Source organism: Pyxicephalus adspersus, chromosome 10, assembly GCF_032062135.1.
Source record: "Pyxicephalus adspersus chromosome 10, UCB_Pads_2.0, whole genome shotgun sequence".
Lineage (NCBI taxonomy): Eukaryota > Metazoa > Chordata > Amphibia > Anura > Pyxicephalidae > Pyxicephalus > Pyxicephalus adspersus.
The window spans coordinates 48,951,890-48,970,805 of record NC_092867.1 but is presented as its reverse complement, the minus strand read 5'-3'; the positions used below and the strand labels follow the sequence as shown (position 1 = coordinate 48,970,805).

Here is an 18,916-nt window from a genome sequence, read left to right as displayed (position 1 = left end):
AATTTACTCAATTTATTATTTACATGATTTTATGTTTCAAACATTAATATACTCATACTATTATATAAAAAATAACAGTGACTGTTGATCCTGGGAACATCCGATTGCCTCATGGAATTAGGAAGGAATTTTTTTCCCCTGTTGAAGCAGGGTTTTTTTTTTACTTCCTCTGGACCAACTATGTCTTATAGGGTTTTATATCTGGGATATGTTTATTTCCCTAGTGGTTGAACTTTATGGACTTATGTCTTTTTTCAACCTAACCTACTATGTAACTATGTAACTGAATTTATTTGCGGCTATTCGTGTTACAAAACAGCTGTTTCCGGACTGCAGAGAGTCTTGATAGTGGTGTAGAACACTGTGCCTCGCAGTACACGCATAGCAAGTCTGCTGTGGTAGTGATGTAATACTGTAAGTCAGTATGACATGCAGATGACAGGTGTCGCTATTAGAATCACTGCACACTTCACTTATTAGGGAAGTCACGGGGCTTAAACTAACCAAATAACTCAAGTATGAACTCAGCCCTACAGGTCCATGTTAACGTCAAGAAAAAGCACAATCGTTTTACACCCTTGTCAGCTGATTCCACATAGATGTCTACAGAAGCTGTTCTATTAACCGCTTATACAAGTAGAGCCCCCTGACAGAGTGGAGAGGGTGTCAGCAGTAAGTTTGTGCTGACGTCACTGAATATTATTATTCCACTGATTCGTTGTAACAATAACCCACAAAAAATGGATACTGTCTGTGGAACATTTGCATTCACTCAGTCAGCATTTGCTCAATAATTCATCAGTATTGCGAATGCCAAAAAAAAACAGGAGTGGATCCAAAACAGAGATGACATGTGAATGGAATATTTGCATGTCTTCTGTGTTTTGTACCCACTCCTGCTTTTGGCTATCAAATCATAAGCCAATACTGATGGGACCATACAGGCCTTATAGCTACTACACAGACAGGATCTGTTTTGCCTCTCTTTTTTCCTTCCTTCTGACAGATCAGAAGAAGGGCCTAAAAAATAGTGATGGCATCCCGGCGAAAAAGGCAAAATAGTGGTCAAGTCATGGAGTGTGGAGGGTGGGAGAACAGCATGAGAAGTCCACAGAGTGGCACAATGACATAGTGGTGAGGTGGAAGCAGCATGAGGAGACCACAGAGTGGCACAATGACAGTGTGGAGGTGGCAGCAGCATCACAAGGCCACAGAGTGGCAAAATGACAAAGTCTGGAGTTGGCGACAGCATCAGGAGGCTACAGAGTTGCACAATGACAGAGTGTGGAGGTAGCAGCAGCATTAGTAGGCCACAGAGTGGCTCAATGACAAAGTCTGGAGTTGGCGACAGTATCAGGAGGATACAGAGTGGAACAATGACAGATTGTGGAGGTGGCGGCAGCAGCAGCATCAGGCGGAGGCCACAGAGTGGCACAATGTGTGGAGGTGGCAGCAACATGAAAAAACCACAGAGTGGCACAATGACAGAGTGTGAAGTTGGCGACGCATCAGGAGGCTACAGAGTGGCACAATATCAGAGTCTGGAGATGGCGGCAGCATCAGAAGTCCACAGAGTGGCACAATGAAATAGTGTGGAGGTGGGGGCAGAATCAGGAGGCCCAAAAGTGGCACAATGACCAAGTGTGGAGGTGGCAGCAGCATGAGGAAGCCACAAAGTGGCACAATGACAGAGTGTGGAGTTGGCGACAGCATCAGAAAGCTACAGAGTGGCACAATGACAGAGTGTGGAGGTGGCAGCAGCATGAGTAGGCCAAAGAGTGGCACAATGACAGAGTCTAGAGATGGCAGCAACATGAGTAGGCCACAGAGTGTCAGAATGATAGACTGTGAAGGTTGCGACAGCATCAGGAGGCCACAGAGCGGCACAATGACATAGCGTTTAGGTGGCAGCAGAATCGGGAGGGCACAGAGTGGCACAATGATATAGTGTGGAGGTGGCGACAGCATTAGGAGGCCACAGAGTGGCACAATGACAGAGGGTGGAGGAGGCGACAGCATCAGGAGGCTACAGAGTGGCACAATGACAGAGTGTAGAGGTGGCAGCAGCATGAGTAGGCCACAGGGTGGCACAATGACTGACTGTAGAGGTGGCAGCAGCATGAGTAAGCCACAGGGTGGCGCAATGAGTGAGTCTGGAGGTTACGGCAGCATAAGTAGGCCACACAGTGGCACAATGACAAAGTGTGGAGTTGGCGACAGCATCAGGAGGCCACAGAGTGGCACAATGACATAGTGTGGAGGTGGCAGCAGAATCAGGAGGCCACTGAGTGGCACAATGACCAAGAGTGGAGGTGGCAGCAGCATGAGTAGGCCACGGGGAGGCACAATGACTGACTGTAGAGGTGGCAGCAGCATGAGTAGGCCACAGGGTGGCACAATGACTGAGTCTGGAGGTTACGGCAGCATGAATAGGCCACAGAGTGGCACAATGACAGAGGGTGGAGGAGGCGACAGCATCAGGAGGCTACAGAGTGGCACAATGACAGAGTGTGGAGGTGGCAGCATCATGAGTAGGCCACAGAGTGGCATAATGACTGAGTCTGGAGGTGGCGGCAGCATGAATAGGCCACAGAATGGCAGAATGACAGAGTGTGGAGGTGGCGACAGCATCAGGAAGCCACAGAGTGGCACAATGACAGAGTGTAGAGGGGGCAGCAGCATGAGTAGGCCACAGGGTGGCACAATGACTGACTGTAGAGGTGGCAGAAGCATGAGTAGGCCACAGGGTGGCACAATGACTGAGTCTGGAGGTTACGGCAGCATGAGTAGGCCACACAGTGGCACAATGACAAAGTGTGGAGTTGGCGACAGCATCAGGAGGCCACAGAGTGGCACAATGACATAGTGTGGAGGTAGCGGCAGCATCAAGAGGCCACAGAGTGGCACAATGACATAGTATGGAGGTGGCGACAGCATCAGGAGGCCACAGAGTGGCATAATGGCATAGTGTGGAGGTGGCAGCAGAATCAGGAGGCCACTGGGTGGCACAATGACCAAGAGTGGAGGTGGCAGCAGCATGAGGAAACCACAGAGTGGCACAATGACAGAGTCTAGAGGTGGCAGCAGCAGCAGCATCAGGCGGAGACCACTGAGTGGCACAATGACAGAGTCTAGTGTTGGCGACAGCATCAGGAGGCTACAGAGTGGCACAATGACAGACTCTGGAGGTGGCGGTAGCAGCAGCATCAGGAGGAGGCCACAGAGTGGCAAGGTGACATAGTGTGGAGATGGCAGAAGCATCATCAGGCGGAGACCACAGAGTGGCAAGGTGACATATTGTGGAGATGGCAGCAGCAGCATCAGGAGACCACAAAGTGACCCCGTGACAGAGTGGGGCGGTGGGTGGCAATACCAGTACACGCTGATGAAGGTGGGTGAAAGAAGGAGCACTTGGCGTCTGATGTGTGGCATCAGGTGGGTGGCAGCATCAGACTAGTAGCTGAGCCATGTAGCCAGAAGAAACCAGTCTCTTTTGTCAAGGTTTGGGTGAGGCGGCATGGATCATCTAATCAGATGCATCAGGCATCAGTGGGTGGAAATCCTGGCAGATCAATGCCTGATTCATCTTGACAAAGGTCAGCCTCCCCAGATTTTGGGTGAACAGGCAAGTTCTTCTTGGGATAACACTAAACACCCGCTCTGATGCCACACTACTGGCCGGGCAGGACAGCTTTTCCAGGGCAAACTCGACAAGTTGCTGCCACAAATCCTGTTTGGCTGCCCAGTAGTCCAGCCGATCTTCAATGACGGTTGACAGGGTGCACTCCAAGTATGCCACCACCTGCTGGTTCAGGTTATGCTCTATGTCTAGCTGCTGGTCAGTAGTTTCTTCATTATGCGGGTGAAGAAAGCTGCTCATCAGCGACTCGTGACTCAGGCTGCTGATGGAGCTGGTACTGTTCCTGCCACCCCACCCCTACCCAGCAGCCATGGCAGTGGAATGTGACTGCAGAGGGCCCCCCCGGTCAGACCTGCGAGAGGATGGACGATGGCGCAGATAGGCAGTGGCCAACTGACTACATAAGATGTCTCTGTAGTAGTTCAGTTTTTCCTCCCTCTCAGTGGGTGTTAAAAAGGCCCCCATTTTGGACCAGTAGTGAGGGTCCAGTCAAGGTGGAGAGCCAGAAGGCATCCCTCTGGCACAAGCAAGTGAGCATGCAGCGGGCCATTTGTGCAAGTGACTCGGAAGGACTCCCTGCATCTAACTCCACTGCATACTGCCACGGTGTGTCTGGGTCCTCTGCCTCATCTTCCTCAGCTCCCTCTTGCTCCTCTGGCTGCTCCTGCTCCTCCTCTCTGGTCACCTGAGTAGAAAAACCACCCATTTCTCTATACATTGCCTATGCTCCAATGTGCTCCAATGTGCTCCTCCTTCTCCTCCAGTTCAGCCCCCACAGGGCTCATGTGGCCGTGGGATCTTAGGCGTCACGTCTCCAGTCCCCTGACCAGCCCGATATACCAGCATCTGTTCCAGGACATGAAACAGTGGAATGACGTTGTTCATCCCATAGTCCTGGTGACTGACAAATAACATGGCCTCCTCAAAGGGCCTGAGCAAACAGTAGGTGTCACGCATGAGCTGCCACTGGCTGGTTACACATGGGAGTACTCCTATCCGCTTGGATCATCAAGAAATCGTTGATGGCCTTTCTCTGTTCGTATAGTTGGTCCAACATATGGAGGGAGGAATTCCAACGGGTGCAAACGTTGCATATCAGCCTATGTTGGGGGATGCCATTCTGCCACTGCAGTTGAAGTGCATGCAAATTTTCCTGGCCATTTTATGATGTCTTGCAGATGGGTAGAAGACTTCAGGAACCGCTTGACAACCAGAATGAACACGTGTGCCATGCAGGGCACATGGCTCAGCCTTCCTTAACACAGCACCGCCACCATGTTCTTCCCGTTGTCAGTCACCATGCTTTCGATTTTGAGTTGTAGGGGAGAAAGCCAGGATTCGATTTCTTGATGAATCACATGGAGCAGTTCCTCCCGTTTGATTCTGTTCGCCCAGGCAAACCAGGTGCAGAACAGCATGACACCGTTGTGCCCTGCACTTGTGGTATGCTGGAGGGGCACTGTGAATTGTCCCTGCAACGGAGGATGAGGAGGCAAAGGCGGACGTTGTCACAGGACCAGCAGCGTGAGAATGTGGAGGCGGAAGCGGTGTCCCTGCCCAAGTTGCTGGTGTGGTTGTGCAGGAACCACATTCACCCAGTGGGCCATAAAGGACATGTATTGTCCCTGACCGTAGTTACAGCTCCACACATCGGCGCTGGCGTGCACTTTGGCAAACACTGACAGGCTTAAGGACTGGTCCACCTTCTGTTCTACATATTTATGCAGGGCTGGTACTGCCTTTTTCACAAAGAAATGACGGCTTGGGCCGTCACTTCGACTGGGCACAAGCCATCAGTTCTCTGAAAGGTGCAGAGTCCACCACTTGGAAAGGGAGGGACTGCAGCACCAGCAACTTGAACAATAGCACATTCAGCTTCTGCGCCGTTGGATAAGTGCACGCATACTGTTGTCTCTTGGCAATCACTTCGGTGATCGATTGCTGATGGAATGACTGACGAGGAGTAGGAGCCGGAGAAGCAGGAGCATCTGGACCAGCAGAAGATAGAAATGACACAGCTCCCTTCGGCTGAGGTGGTGGAGCCTTGATTGCCTGAAACCCAGTGTGTGCCACTTGGTGATGTAGCAGTTGCTGTGGCAGGCTGGACCACCACATCGGAACCACGGTTCTCCCAGGCCACTTTATGGTGACACTGTATATGTTGACGCAGGGGCATGGTGACAACATTGGCACCCTGGCCACGCTTTACATTCTGCCCACATATTCTACATATGGCCATGTTAACCTCCTCCGGCGGCTTAACAAAAAACTGCCACACCACCGAGTAGGTGATTTTCCCCCCAACTCTCCCCACTGACTGACTGCTACCACCGCTGCCTCTGTGAACCCCTGCACCACTACTTCCCAGGCAGGTAGGCTGCTGCGAAGCAGGTGATCTACCCCGGGCACGTTTGGCTCCCAACCTCCCACTGCTGCCACCCTGCCCATGCTACCACCTTGCTGGCTCAGCCGCTGACTCATGGGCAAGCTGCCACCCTCTTCTCTTGATGATGATAAAGCCCCTTCTTCACCCGGCTCCCAAGTGCGATCGGCTTCATCATCATCGAGTAGTGTCTGTACGTCACTGATGTCCTCCTCAACGGTCTCTGGGTCAGGAGCTTGACCTCTCGCAACACCACCTCCCACGCCACTCTCCTCATCACTACTTGCCCGCCTAGCAGCGGATGTCTCCTCCGGGTCTTGGCTGGGCAGTAGCTGCTGACTGTCCTCTACTAGCTCATCCTCACTGTGTAGTGGAGCTGAGCCCACAGCATACAATACTTCTGTGGCTGAGGGAACAGCAAAGGACAGAGGCAGGTTGAGGAGAGGTGAGGGCACAGGGCCTGCTCCCGGGCCATGCCAACTAAGGGTTGTGTCTGACGAACCCACCGACCGTTTGCTGGGGGTGTCTGATGTCACTTGGGATGAAGTGGATGACTGAGTTAACCAATCAAGAACCGCTGGGTTGCTAGTCAAGACACAACTACTAGATGACACCTGGAGCTGCTGCGACCTCTGCCTGCGCCAGAAACATTTAGGCCTCTGCCACTTCTCTGTGCATGGCCTGGCACTTCTATGTCTGACATAGTTTTAGCTGAACTAAATAAATTAAAAGCAAATTAAAACACCTCTAAAAGCGACAAATATATTTTTCTTTTTGTACTGAAATAGGCAACTAAACGCTTTCACCACAAATAACTGCAACAGTGAAGTGCGTATATATTTTTCTTTTTGTACTGAAATAGGCAACTAAACGCTTTCACCACAAATAACTGCAACAGTGAAGTGCGTATATATTTTTCTTTTTCCACAGATATAAGCCACTAAAGGCTTTCCAACATAGCACTTGCACCCCAATAACTAGAACAAATTGCTGGAATGACAGAACTGTATAATGGCTATTTGGATCCCCAAATAATCTTTCCCTGCACTTGTAAATCGCTTTTCTAGCACTGTCCCTAGCACCTTCTGATGTCTCTCCCTGCACTAAGATGCTGTGAAATGATTCCTCCGTATTCTTTCCCTGCACTTATAAATCGTTTTTTCAGTTTTTTTTTTTACACTCTCCCTAGAGCCTGCAGACGTCTCTCCCTGCACTCAGAATGCTGTAAAATGTTTTAATCCAAGATGGCTGAGGCTATTTATAGGGTTGTGAAATCACAAGGCCCGCTGGCTGCTGATTGGCTGCATGCATGGCTTTATGGGTCATCCCGCCTTCCCAGAGTTCCTTGCCCCATGTCCTCACACGTGTAGCCGCCATTTTAGGAAAACTTGCGGTTCGTTACCACGAAGCGTGAAGAAATTTGCATTCATTGCAAATCCAATTTTTCCTGAAATTCGGATCGAATTCCACTTCATCAGCTTCGATTCGCTCATCTCTAGTAATAACGTTACAAGACACAAAAACACATTGGAAAGTACCAATATATCACACACATTTTAAAAGGGCATACACCGCCTTCTTCGCAGATGATATTCTGATCTTTACATCTAGCCCCCGACTTGACAGCAATAATATCCAAACCGTGTTTCAGGCCTTTGAGAGTTTTGCCGGGTTGAAAATAAACTTCGATAAAAGTGAGATTTTGTCTTTGGCTAAAACTGCGAATGTGGCGGAGAGTTGGAGGGCACATGTGCCTTTTAAAGTGGTAACACACTCTATCATATATTTAGGACTTCGCTTTGGACGTTTGCCGTCATCTCTCTATGCACTGAACTATCCGCCGCTGAAAACCAAAATACAAAAAGAGTTAAAAGTGGGAGCATCTGCCCCTATCGTTCCTAGGCCGTTGTCACCTAGTGAAGATGATGTCGTTTTCTAAATTGCTTTATCCTATGCAGACATTGCCTCTTCTGCTGTCCCATGCTGATGTAAATGCTCTTAATAGGGCTTTTAGATTTTCCAGACCCTGATATAGTGGAGTGTATTATACAAGGTTATCAAACAGGCAAAGTATGGTAATGAGATTTAGAGGGAATCTCAGTTTATGTTACTGAACAGGGCCTACAAAGTGTTTAGACCCTCCACATCGGCCTCACAGCCTAGGTTGTGGCATCTTCAATGTCCCAAGTGCGGCTGTCCTAATGCTTCTCTGTCACATCGTTTATGGTTTTGCTCTAATATCACTGCATTTTGGTCTCAAATACTTATGTTCCTATCCAATGTAACCGGTCATACCATTCCAACCACTCCTGTTCTGTTGCTGTTTGGTTCCTGGGATGGCATAGACATAGACAACATACCAGGACCTGTACGAACTTGGACTAATTTTTGTCTTTTAGCTGCCAGGCGAGCAATTATGCAAAACTGGATACAACCCCATCCCCCTAAATTGGAACAAGTCATCTCCTCCCTGAAGACCTTGTTTCATAGAGAGATGTTGGATGCTAAAATGCAAGGCGATGACTCCATAACTCACTTTTGGATGCACTGGTACAAGTTTTTGGTCTATGCCTTTACTGACTCGGACTGTAAATCGATTCTTGAAATGTTTCAATATTCTACATGGTATATCACCAATATATCTGGATGACTGTGTGATCATTAGTTGTTAACATTATGAATATGAATAATGTTGATATTATGAGTGTTCCCCTTCTGTTCCCCCTGTGTGTTCTGTCCCCCCCCCTTCTTTTAGTTATGGTTGTTTGGTTGTATATGTATAAATGAAAATTAATAAAAACAGTTTAAAAAAAAAAAAGGGCATACACTCACTCAACTTTGTGTCACCCAAAAAAAAAAAAAAAAAATATATATATATATATATATATATATATATATATATTATATTATATATATATATAAGAATCAGGATTGCTATACATTGATTCACAAAGCAAAACAAGCTTTAACACGCCTTAACCCCCTTAACCCCCAACTTTAACGCCTTAAGACCCAGAGGGTCTCTGTGATATGCATCACCAAAGATATAGTTTGTTATATAGTACTTCTTAATTTGTTTTTGTGTCTTGTAAAGTTATTACCTGTGTCATTTTAAAAATATTCATAATAAGCTTTATATTTTAACGTTTTTTTTTTGTGGTATACATAAATATTTATATATATAAACCCCAATTTTTATGTGCCAATTTTTAAAATACTGTTTGTGAGGGGGGTAGACAATAGAATAGACAATAGACCAAAAGGTTATCCTTTTTCCAGGCACCATCTTTTCGCTGACATGTAGGCATCTACCTATACAAAAGCACTGAACATTACCTGGGGAGTGGCACTAGCATGACTCATAGCTTGACATCCAAACACTGCCATAGAAATGGACACAGAGAAGAGCAGGAGATTGATGATCAGCAGTATAGAAAGAACAGCCAATCCGCCATCCTGTAAAACAATAAATAAAAAAAACATTATCAAGCCAAACGATCCCACACAGTTAAGTACTTAATATGTCATGCCTACTGATGAGGCACATCTACTTAAATTAATATTATACAGATGGAACTTAGTCAAATAAGTCCCTGGGTTCCCCAATGGTGAGATCTTTGTGCTAGATCTAACTATGATCCTGTCTGCCTGGGAGTTTGAGTTACATAGTAACATAGTAGGTTAGGTTGAAAAAAGACATAAATCCATCATGTTCAACCACTAGGGAAATTACCATATCCCAGATATTAAACCCTGTAAGACATAGTTGGTCCAGAGGAAGGCAAAAAAAAATCTTGGTACAATTTGCTTCAACAGAGGAAAAAAAAATCCTTCCTCATTTCATGAGGCAATCGGATGTTCCCTGGATCAGCAGTCTTTGTTATTTTTGAATCCTTTAACCCCAAATACATTCTGTGCTTCTAGAAAAGCATCTAGCTTTTTCCTAAAGCAATCTATAGTAGTTGCTGAAACTACTTCCTGAGGGAGTCGATTCCACATTTTCATCGACCTTGCAGTGAAGAATTCCTTCCTTATCCGGAGATTAAACTTCTTTTCCTCCAGGCGCAAAGAGTGCACTTTTGTTCTTTGTAATGATCTCAGAGTGAATAATTGAGAAAAGAGTTCTCTATATGGACCATTTATATATTTATACAGGGTGATCATATCCCCCCTTAAACTTCTCTTCCCAATGGAAAAATAGATTCAGTTCAGCTAATCTCTCCTCATAGCTGAGCTCCTCCATTCCTTTTCTTATTTAAGTTACCCTTCTCTGCACTCCCTCCAATTCCAAAAGCAAAGCTAGTCAGTTTTGTTAAATTATCAGCATATTTAGTGGAAAATGAATATATATTGTGTATATATTGTGTATTAGTGAAGACACTGATAGTCATCTTTTTTCACACTGTACATTCACTAAAGCTAAATAAAATAAATTGCAGTTCCTATTTAAACAAAGAAGACCGTTTAGTAGAGTTAAATTCCTGCCCTACTTTAAAATAAATACAGATATTTCAGTGTTTGATACCTGTTCCTATTTACCAAAGAAGACCATATGGTACAGTTAAATTTTTGACCTACTGTAAAATAAATAAAGATATTTCAGTGTTTGATACCTGCTCCTATTTACCAAAGTAGCCCATTTGGTACAGGTAAATTTCTGGCCTACTTTAAAAAAATACTAGAGATGAGCAAATCGAAGCTGATGAAGTGGAATGCGATCCGAATTTTAGGAAAAATTCGATTGGCAACGAATGCGAATTTCCTTGCGCTTTGTGGTAACGAATCACAATTTTTTCTAAAATGGCGGCTACACGTGTGAGGACAAGGGGCAAGGAACTCTGGGAAGGCAGGATGACCCATAATGCCATGCATGCAGCCAATCAGCAGCCAGCCAGCCCTGTGATGTCACAGCCCTATAAACAGCCTCAGCCATCTTGGGTTCAGACATTTTACAGCTTTCTGAGTGCAGGGAGAGACGTCAGAAGGCCCTAGGGACAGTGCTAGAAAAGCGATTTACAAGTGCAGGGAAAGATTATTTGGGGATCCAAATAGCCATTATACAGCTCTGTCATTCCAGCAATTTATACATCCAGAAAAATATATATGCAGTTCATTGTTGCAGTTATTTGTGGTGAAAGCATTTAGTGGCCTATTTCAGTACAAAAAGAAAAATAAATACGCAGTTCACTGTTGCAGTTATTTGTGGTGAAAGCATTTAGTGGCCTATTTCAGTACAAAAAGAAAAATATTTACGCACTTCACTGTTGCAGTTATTTGTGGTGAAAGCGTTTAGTGACTTATTTCAGTACAAAAATAAATATATTCTCAGTTCACTTCTGCAATTATATGTGGTGAAAGAATTTAGGGACGTATGTGAGTACAAAAAGAAAAATATATACGCAGTTCACTGTTGCAGTTATTTGTATTGAAAGGGTTTAGTGGCCTATTTCAGTATAAAAAGAAAAATATATACGCATTTAGTGGCCTATTTCAATACAAAAAGAAAAATATATTCTCAGTTCACTTCTGCAGTTATATGTGGTGAAAGCGTTTAGTGACATATTTGAGTATCAGGAGGAGGCCACATAGTGGCACAATGACAGAGTCTGCAGGTGGTGGCAGCATCAGGAGGCTACAGAGTAGCACAATGACAGAGTATAGAGCTGGCAGCCGCAGCAGCAGCATCAGGCAGAGACCACAGAGTGGCACATTGACAGAGTCTGGAGGTGGCGGCAGCAGCAGCAACAGGCGGAGACCACAAAGAAAAATATATACGCAGTTCACTGTTGCAGTTATTTGTGGTGAAAGCATTTAGTGGCCTATTTTAGTACAAAAAGGAAAATATATACGCAGTTCACTGATACAGTTATTTGTGGTGAAAGTGTTGTGACGTATATGAGTACAAAAATAAACAAATATACGCAGTTCACTGTTGCAGTTATTTGTATTAAAAGCGCTTAGTGGCCTATTTCAGTTCAAAAAGAAAAATATATACGCAGTTAACTGTTGCAGTTATTTGTGGTGAAAGCGTAAAGTGGTCTATTTCAGTATAAAAAGAAAAAAATATTCTCAGTTCAGTTCTGCAGTTGTGTTGAAAGCGTTTAGTGACATATCTGAGTATCAGGGGGAGACCACAGAGTGGCACAGGACAATGTCTGGAGGTGGCGGCAGCATCAGGAGGCTACAGAGTGGCACAACGACTAGAGATGGCGGCGGCAGCAGCAGCATCAGGCAGAGACCACAGAGTGGCAAGGTGACATAGTGTGGAGATGGCGGCAGCAGCAGCAGCAGCATCAGGAGGATACCACAGAGTGGCAAGGTGACATAGTGTGGAGATGGCAGCAGCAGCATCAGAAGACCCCAGAGTGGCAAGGTGACATAGTGTGGAGATGGCAGAAGCAGCATCAGGAGACCACAGAGTGGCAAGGTGACATAGTGTGGAGATGGCAGCAGCAGCATCAGAAGACCCCAGAGTGGCAAGGTGACATAGTGTGGAGATGGCAGAAGCAGCATCAGGAGACCACAGAGTGGCAAGGTGACATAGTGTGGCGATGGCAGCAGCTTTAGGAGACCACAAAGTGACCCGGTGACAGAGTGGGGCGGTGGATGGCAATACCAGTACCCGCTGACGAAGGTGGGTGAAAGAAGGAGCACTTGGCATCTGATGTGTGGTATCAGGTGGGTGGCAGCATCAGAGTAAGAGCCGAGCCAGGTAGCCAAAAGAAACTGGTCTCTTTTGTCAAGGTTTGGGTGAGGCGGCATGGATCATCTAATCAGATGCATCAGGCATTGGTGAGTGGAAATCCTGGCTGATCCACTCCTGATTCATCTTGACAAAGGTCAGTCTCTCCACATTTTGAGTGGACAGGCCAGTTCTTTTTGGGGTAACTATGGCCCCCGCCGCACTAAACAACCGCTCTGATGCCACACTACTGGCCGGGCAGGACAGCTTTTCCAGGGCAAACTCAGCCAGTTGCGACCACAAATCCAGTTTAGCTGCCCAGTAATCCAGCGGATCTTTAATGGCAGCTGGCAGGGTGCACTCCAAGTATGCCACCACCTGCTGGTTCAGGTTCTGCTCTATGTCTAGCATCTGGTGAGTAGTTTCTTCACTATGCAGGTCAAGAAAACTGCTCATCGGCGACTCTAGACTCAGGCTGTGGCTGAAGGGGCTGGTACTGCTCCTGCCACCCCACCCCTCCTCAGCAGCCATGGCAATGGAACGTGAGTGCAGAGGGACCCCCTAGTCAGACCTGCGAGAGGATGGACAATGGCGCAGATAGGCAGCGGCCAACTGACTACATAGGATGTCTCTGTAGTAGTTCAGTTTGTCCTACCTCTAAGCGGGTGAACAAAGGCCCCAATTTTGGACTGGTAGCGAGGGTCCAACATATGAAGGGTGGAATTCCAACAGGTGGAAATGTTGTATATCAGCCTATGTTGGGGGATGCCGTTCTGCCGCTGCAGCTCAAGGAGGGTGTGCTTTGAGATGTACGAGTGGCTGAAGTGCATGCAAAGTTTCCTGGCCATTTTTGATGTTTTGCAGATGGGTGGAAGACTTCAGGAACGGCCTGACAACCAGATTGAACACGTGTGCCATGCAGGGCGCATGGCTCAGCCTTCCTTGATGCAGCACCGACATCATATTCTTCTCGTTGTCAGTCATCATGGTTCCGATTATCAGTTGTCGCGGAGAAAGCCAGGATTCGATTTCTTGATGAATCACACGTAGCAGTTCCTCCCCTGAGTGACTCTGTTCACCCAGACAAACCAGGAGCAGAACAGCGTGACACAGCCGTGCCTCACACATGTGGTATGCTGGAGGGCCACTGTGAATTGTCCCTGCAGTGGAGGCTTAGGACATGATGGAGGATGAGGAGGCAGAGGCGGACGTTGTCGCAGAATTAGTGGCTTGAGAACGTGGAGGCGGAAGCGGTGTGACCTGGCCAAGTGTCTGGTGTGGCTGTGCAGAAACCACATTCACGCAGTGGGCCATAAAGGACATGTATTGTCCCTGACCATAGTTACAGCTCCACACGTCGGCGCTGCCGTGCACTTTGGCAGTCACCGACAGGCCCAAGACTGGCCCACCTTCTGTTCTACATATTTGTGCTGGGCTGGTACTACCTTTTTCACAAAGAAATGATGCCTTGGGACTCTCCACCTCGGCTCGGCACAAGCCATCAATCAGTTCTCTGAAAGGTGCAGAGTCCACCACTTGGAAAGGGAGGGACTGCAGCACCAGCAACTTGGTCAGGATGAGTGCACACATACTGTTGTCTCTTGGCAATCGCTTCAGTGATCGATTGCTGACGGAATCACTGACGAGGAGTAGGAGGAGGAGGAGCAGAAGCATCTGGACCAGCAAAAGATAGAAATGATATACAGCTCACTTCGGCTGAGGTGGTGGAGCCTTAACTGTCTGAAACCCGTTGCGTGCCACTGGGTGATGCAGCGGTTGCTGCGCCAGCCCCACCACATCGGGGCCATGGTTCTCCCAGGCCACTTTATGGTGACGCTGCATATGTTGACACAGGGCTGTGGTGCCAACATTGGCACTCTGGCCACGCTTCACCTTCTGCGAACATATTCTACATATGGCCATGTTAACTGCCTCCGGTGGCTTAACAAAAAACTGCCACACCACCGAGTAGGTGATTTTCCCCCCAACACTCCGCACTGACTGACTGCTACCGCCGCGGCCTCCGTGAGCCCCTGCACCACTATTTCCCAGGCAGGTAGGCTGCTGCAAAGCAGGTGGTCTACCCCGGACCCGTTTGGCTCCCATCCTCCCACTGCTGCCACCCTGCTGACTCCCAGCCATGCTACCAACCTGCTGGCTCAGCCGCTGCCTCATGGGCAAACTGCCACACTCTTCTCCTGATGATGATGAAGCCCCTTCTTCACCTGGCTCCCAAATGTGATCGGCTTCATCATCATCAAGTAGTGCCTGCACGTCACTGATGTCCTCCTCAACGGCCTGCTCCCGGGCCATGCCAACTAAGGGTTGTGTCTGACGAACCCACCGACTGTTGGCTGGGGGTGTCTGATGTCACTTGGGATGAAGTGGATGACAGAGTTAACCAATCAAGAACCACTGGGTTGCTGGTCAAGACAAGACTGCTAGATGACACTCAGGCCTCTAGCTGCGACTCCTGCTGACACGCCCCCTTACTCTGCTGCGACCTCTGCCTGCGCCAAAAACATTTAGGCCTCTGCCACACCTCTGTGTCATTGTGCCACTCTGTAGCCTCCTGATGCTGCTGCTACATCCAGACTCTGTCATTGTGCCACTCTGTGGTCTCCACCTGATGCTGCTGCTGCCGCCACCTCCAGACTCTGTCATTGTGCCTCTCTGTGGTCTCCGCCTGATGCTGCTGCTGCTGCTGCCGCCACCACCTCTAGACTCTGTTATTGTGCCACTATGTGGCCTCTTCCTGAAACTCAAATACGTCACTAAACGCTTTCACCACTTATAACTGCAACAGTAAACTGCATATATATTTTTCTTTTTGTACTCAAATACGTCACTAAACGCTTTCACCACGTATAACTGCAGAAGTGAATTGAGAATATATTTTTCTTTTTGTACTGAAATACGCCACTAAACGCTTTCACCACATATTACTGCAATAGTTAAGTGCGTATATATTTTTCTTTTTGTACTGAAATATGCCACTAAACGCTTTCACCACAAATAACCGCAACAGTGAATTGCATATATATTTTTCTTTTTATACTGAAATAGGCCACTAAAGGCTTTCACCAAAAATAACTGCAACAGTGAACTGCGTATATATTTTTCTTTTTGTACTCAAATACGTCACTAAACACTTTCACCACAAATACCTGCAGAAGTGAACTGAGAATATATTTTTCTTTTTGTACTGAAATACGTCACTAAACGCTTTCACCACATATTACTGCAACAGTGAAGTGCGTATATATTTTTCTTTTGTACTGAAATAGGCCATTAAACGCTTTCACCACAAATAACTGCAACAGTGGAGTATATATTTTTCTTTTTGTACTAAAATAGGCCACTAAACGCTTTCACCACAAATAACTGTAACAGTGAAATGAGTGTCGCTGTGACGCTGCATATGTTGACGCAGGGCCGTGGTGCCAACATTAGCACCCTGGCCACGCTTCATCTTCTGCCCACATATTCTAAATATAGCCATGTTAACCTCCTCCTGATGCTGCCGCCACCTCCAGACTCTGTGATTGGGCAAGTCTGTGGTCTCCTCATGCTGCTTCAACCTCACCACTTTGTCATTGTTCCACTCTGTGGACATCACAAGCTGTTCTCCCACCCTCCCCACTCCATGACTGGGCCACTATTTTGCCTTTTTGGTCTGGATGACATCATTATTTATTTGACCCTTCTTCTGAACTGTCAGAAGGAAGGAAAAAAGAGACGCACAATGGATCCTGTCTGTGTAGCAGCTGTAAGGCCTTTATGGTCCCATCAGAATTGGCTTTTTGATTTAATAGCCAAAAGCAGGAGTGGGTACAAAACACAGAAGACATGCAAATATTCCATTCACATGTCATCTCTGTTTTGGATCCACTCCTGTTTTTTTTTGACATTAGCAATACTGATGAATTATTGAGCAAATGCTGACCGAGTGAAGGCATATGCTCCACAGTCAGGATATGTTTTTTGTGGGTTTTGAACAGAGGAAGGGCAAAAAAAATCAGTGATGTCAACACAAACTTACTGCTGACACACTCTCCACTCTTTTGTGGGTGCTCTACTTGTATAAGCAGTTGAAGTGTGCAGTTATTCTAATAGTGACGCCTGTCATCTGCATGTCATACTGACTCACAGTATTATTTCACTACCACAGCAGACTCTCTATGCGTGTTACTGCAAGGCACAGTGTTCTACACCACTATCAAGGCTCTCTGCAGCCTGGAAATAGCCGTTTTTAACACGATTTGCCCCAAATAAATTCGGATTGAAACAAATCTTTTCGAAAAATTCGGCGAACCAGCCGAATCGAATTTTTGAGAAATTCGCTCATCTCTAAAAAATACAGATATTTCGGTGTTTGATACCTGTTCCTATTTACCACAGAAGATCGTTCAGTACAAATAAATTTCTGGCCTACTTTGAAATAAATACAGATATTTCAGAGTTTGATACCTGCTCCTATTTACCAATGAAGACCTTCTGGTAAAGTTACAATTCTGTCCTACTGTAAAATAAATACAGAAATTTCAGTGTTTGATACCTGTTCCTATTAACCAAAGAAGCCTGTTTATTACAGGTAAATATTTTGGCCTACTGTAAAATAAATACAGATATTTCAGTGTTTGATACCTGTTCCTATTTACCAAAGAAGACCACTTCCTACAGGTAAATTTCTGTCTTACTGTAAAGTAAATATGGATATTTCAGTGTTTGATACCTGGTCGTATCAAACACGACCAGGTATCATACTTGCTTAAAACACTTACATTTCTGGCTTACTGTAAAATAAAAAATTTCAGTGTTTTATATCTGTTCGTGTTTACCTAGAAGACTTTTTGGTACAGTGAAATTTTATGGTTTACTGTAAAATAAATACAGATATTTCAGTGTTTGATACCTGCTCCCATTTTCCAATGAAGATCACTTGGTACACTTAAATTCCTGGCCTACTGTAAAATAAATATAGATATTTCAGTGTTTGATACCTGTTCCTATTTACCAAAGATGACTGTTTAGTACAGTTAAATTTCTGGTCTACTTAAAAAAAATACATATATTTCAGTGATTAATACTCGAATTCCACACACCACATTCCACAGAGGGAGCTCAGATGGACACTGCCTCCACCGTATATCCTCCTGTAGCGGCAGCAGCAGCAGTAGTGGCACCAGGCCAGACACATCCAAAAGTCTAGGCCAAGGCAGGGGGAATTTTCTGAATGCCTGGCAAAACCTGATGTGGCCACCTCAAACAAGTGAAGTGCGGGGGCATAACTATCGAGAATGCATGAAGCGCATTGTGAACGATTACTTTGGCTCTTTTCTGGCTGGTGTTGACGTCAGCAGTTATGAGGAGGATGCCTGTCCTGACAGTAGTGACGCCATTAATTTTTGAGTCAACAGGCTTGAAATCTGCCTGCAGTTGGCACAGTATGCCATCAAGTTTCTTTCGTGCCTGGTATCCAGTGTTCTGTCCGAAAGAACCTTCAGTGCCACTGGCGGTGGGTTACTAACAACTTATCATACCCCCACTGCAGATGTCACTGATTGACTGACACAAGGACGCACTGGCCAACCAAGATGCCTCTGTGAACCCACACTGCTCCTGTGCTGAGTCTGTGGTTGGTTATCACCAACACCCTGTCAGCTAAGCCTGCCTTGGTTGAATTTTTCAGCCAGTTATCTCAAACTAGTGCTGTTGTTTGACCCGACCTGAATTTTGTTGAAGCCCCCAATTTGACCCTCCCGCAATGCCTAGGGCCCTCCAAAACAGCAGGGATGCTCCCCTCAGTGTTTGTTGTGGCAGGAAGCCTATTGGCCTTTATAAGGCCAGGGCGTGCCTGCATTTACCATTCCTGACAGATTTGCTAGCATCACAAACTTTTTGTGTTGCTTGGCTTGCTTTGTAAAAGTAAAAAAAAGTTCTTTACTTAGTTGGACTGTGTCACACTCCCACTATTAGTCAGATAGATTGTTGGATTATACTGTATGGGTGCACTACTGAAATCTACCAATAAAAAAATCTACCTACTGTACAAATTTAGTCTTTATGAAGAATATTAGCTACAAAGTATTTTGTGGCAAGCAAAGCAGTATGAGTTTGTTTTTAGCTGCAGACCCAAGAACAAGAAGCCCCGCTGTTGGTGGTGGGAGTTCATTATTACCACACCATGAACAAGAGGTAGTGAAGTACA

At 46.2% G+C, this 18,916-nt stretch overlaps 1 protein-coding gene across 2 annotated transcripts in view; it reads right to left on the bottom strand.

Annotated features, from left to right (window-relative positions):
- LOC140339584 (membrane-spanning 4-domains subfamily A member 8-like) overlaps window positions 1–18,916 on the bottom strand; it is a 53,530-nt gene that overhangs the window by 5,494 nt on the left and 29,120 nt on the right. For both annotated transcript variants that reach the window (XM_072424347.1, XM_072424348.1), the window contains one exon: window positions 9,360–9,479. In XM_072424347.1, coding sequence (XP_072280448.1) covers window positions 9,360–9,479 — 120 coding nt within the window. The remainder of the gene's footprint in view (window positions 1–9,359; window positions 9,480–18,916) is intronic.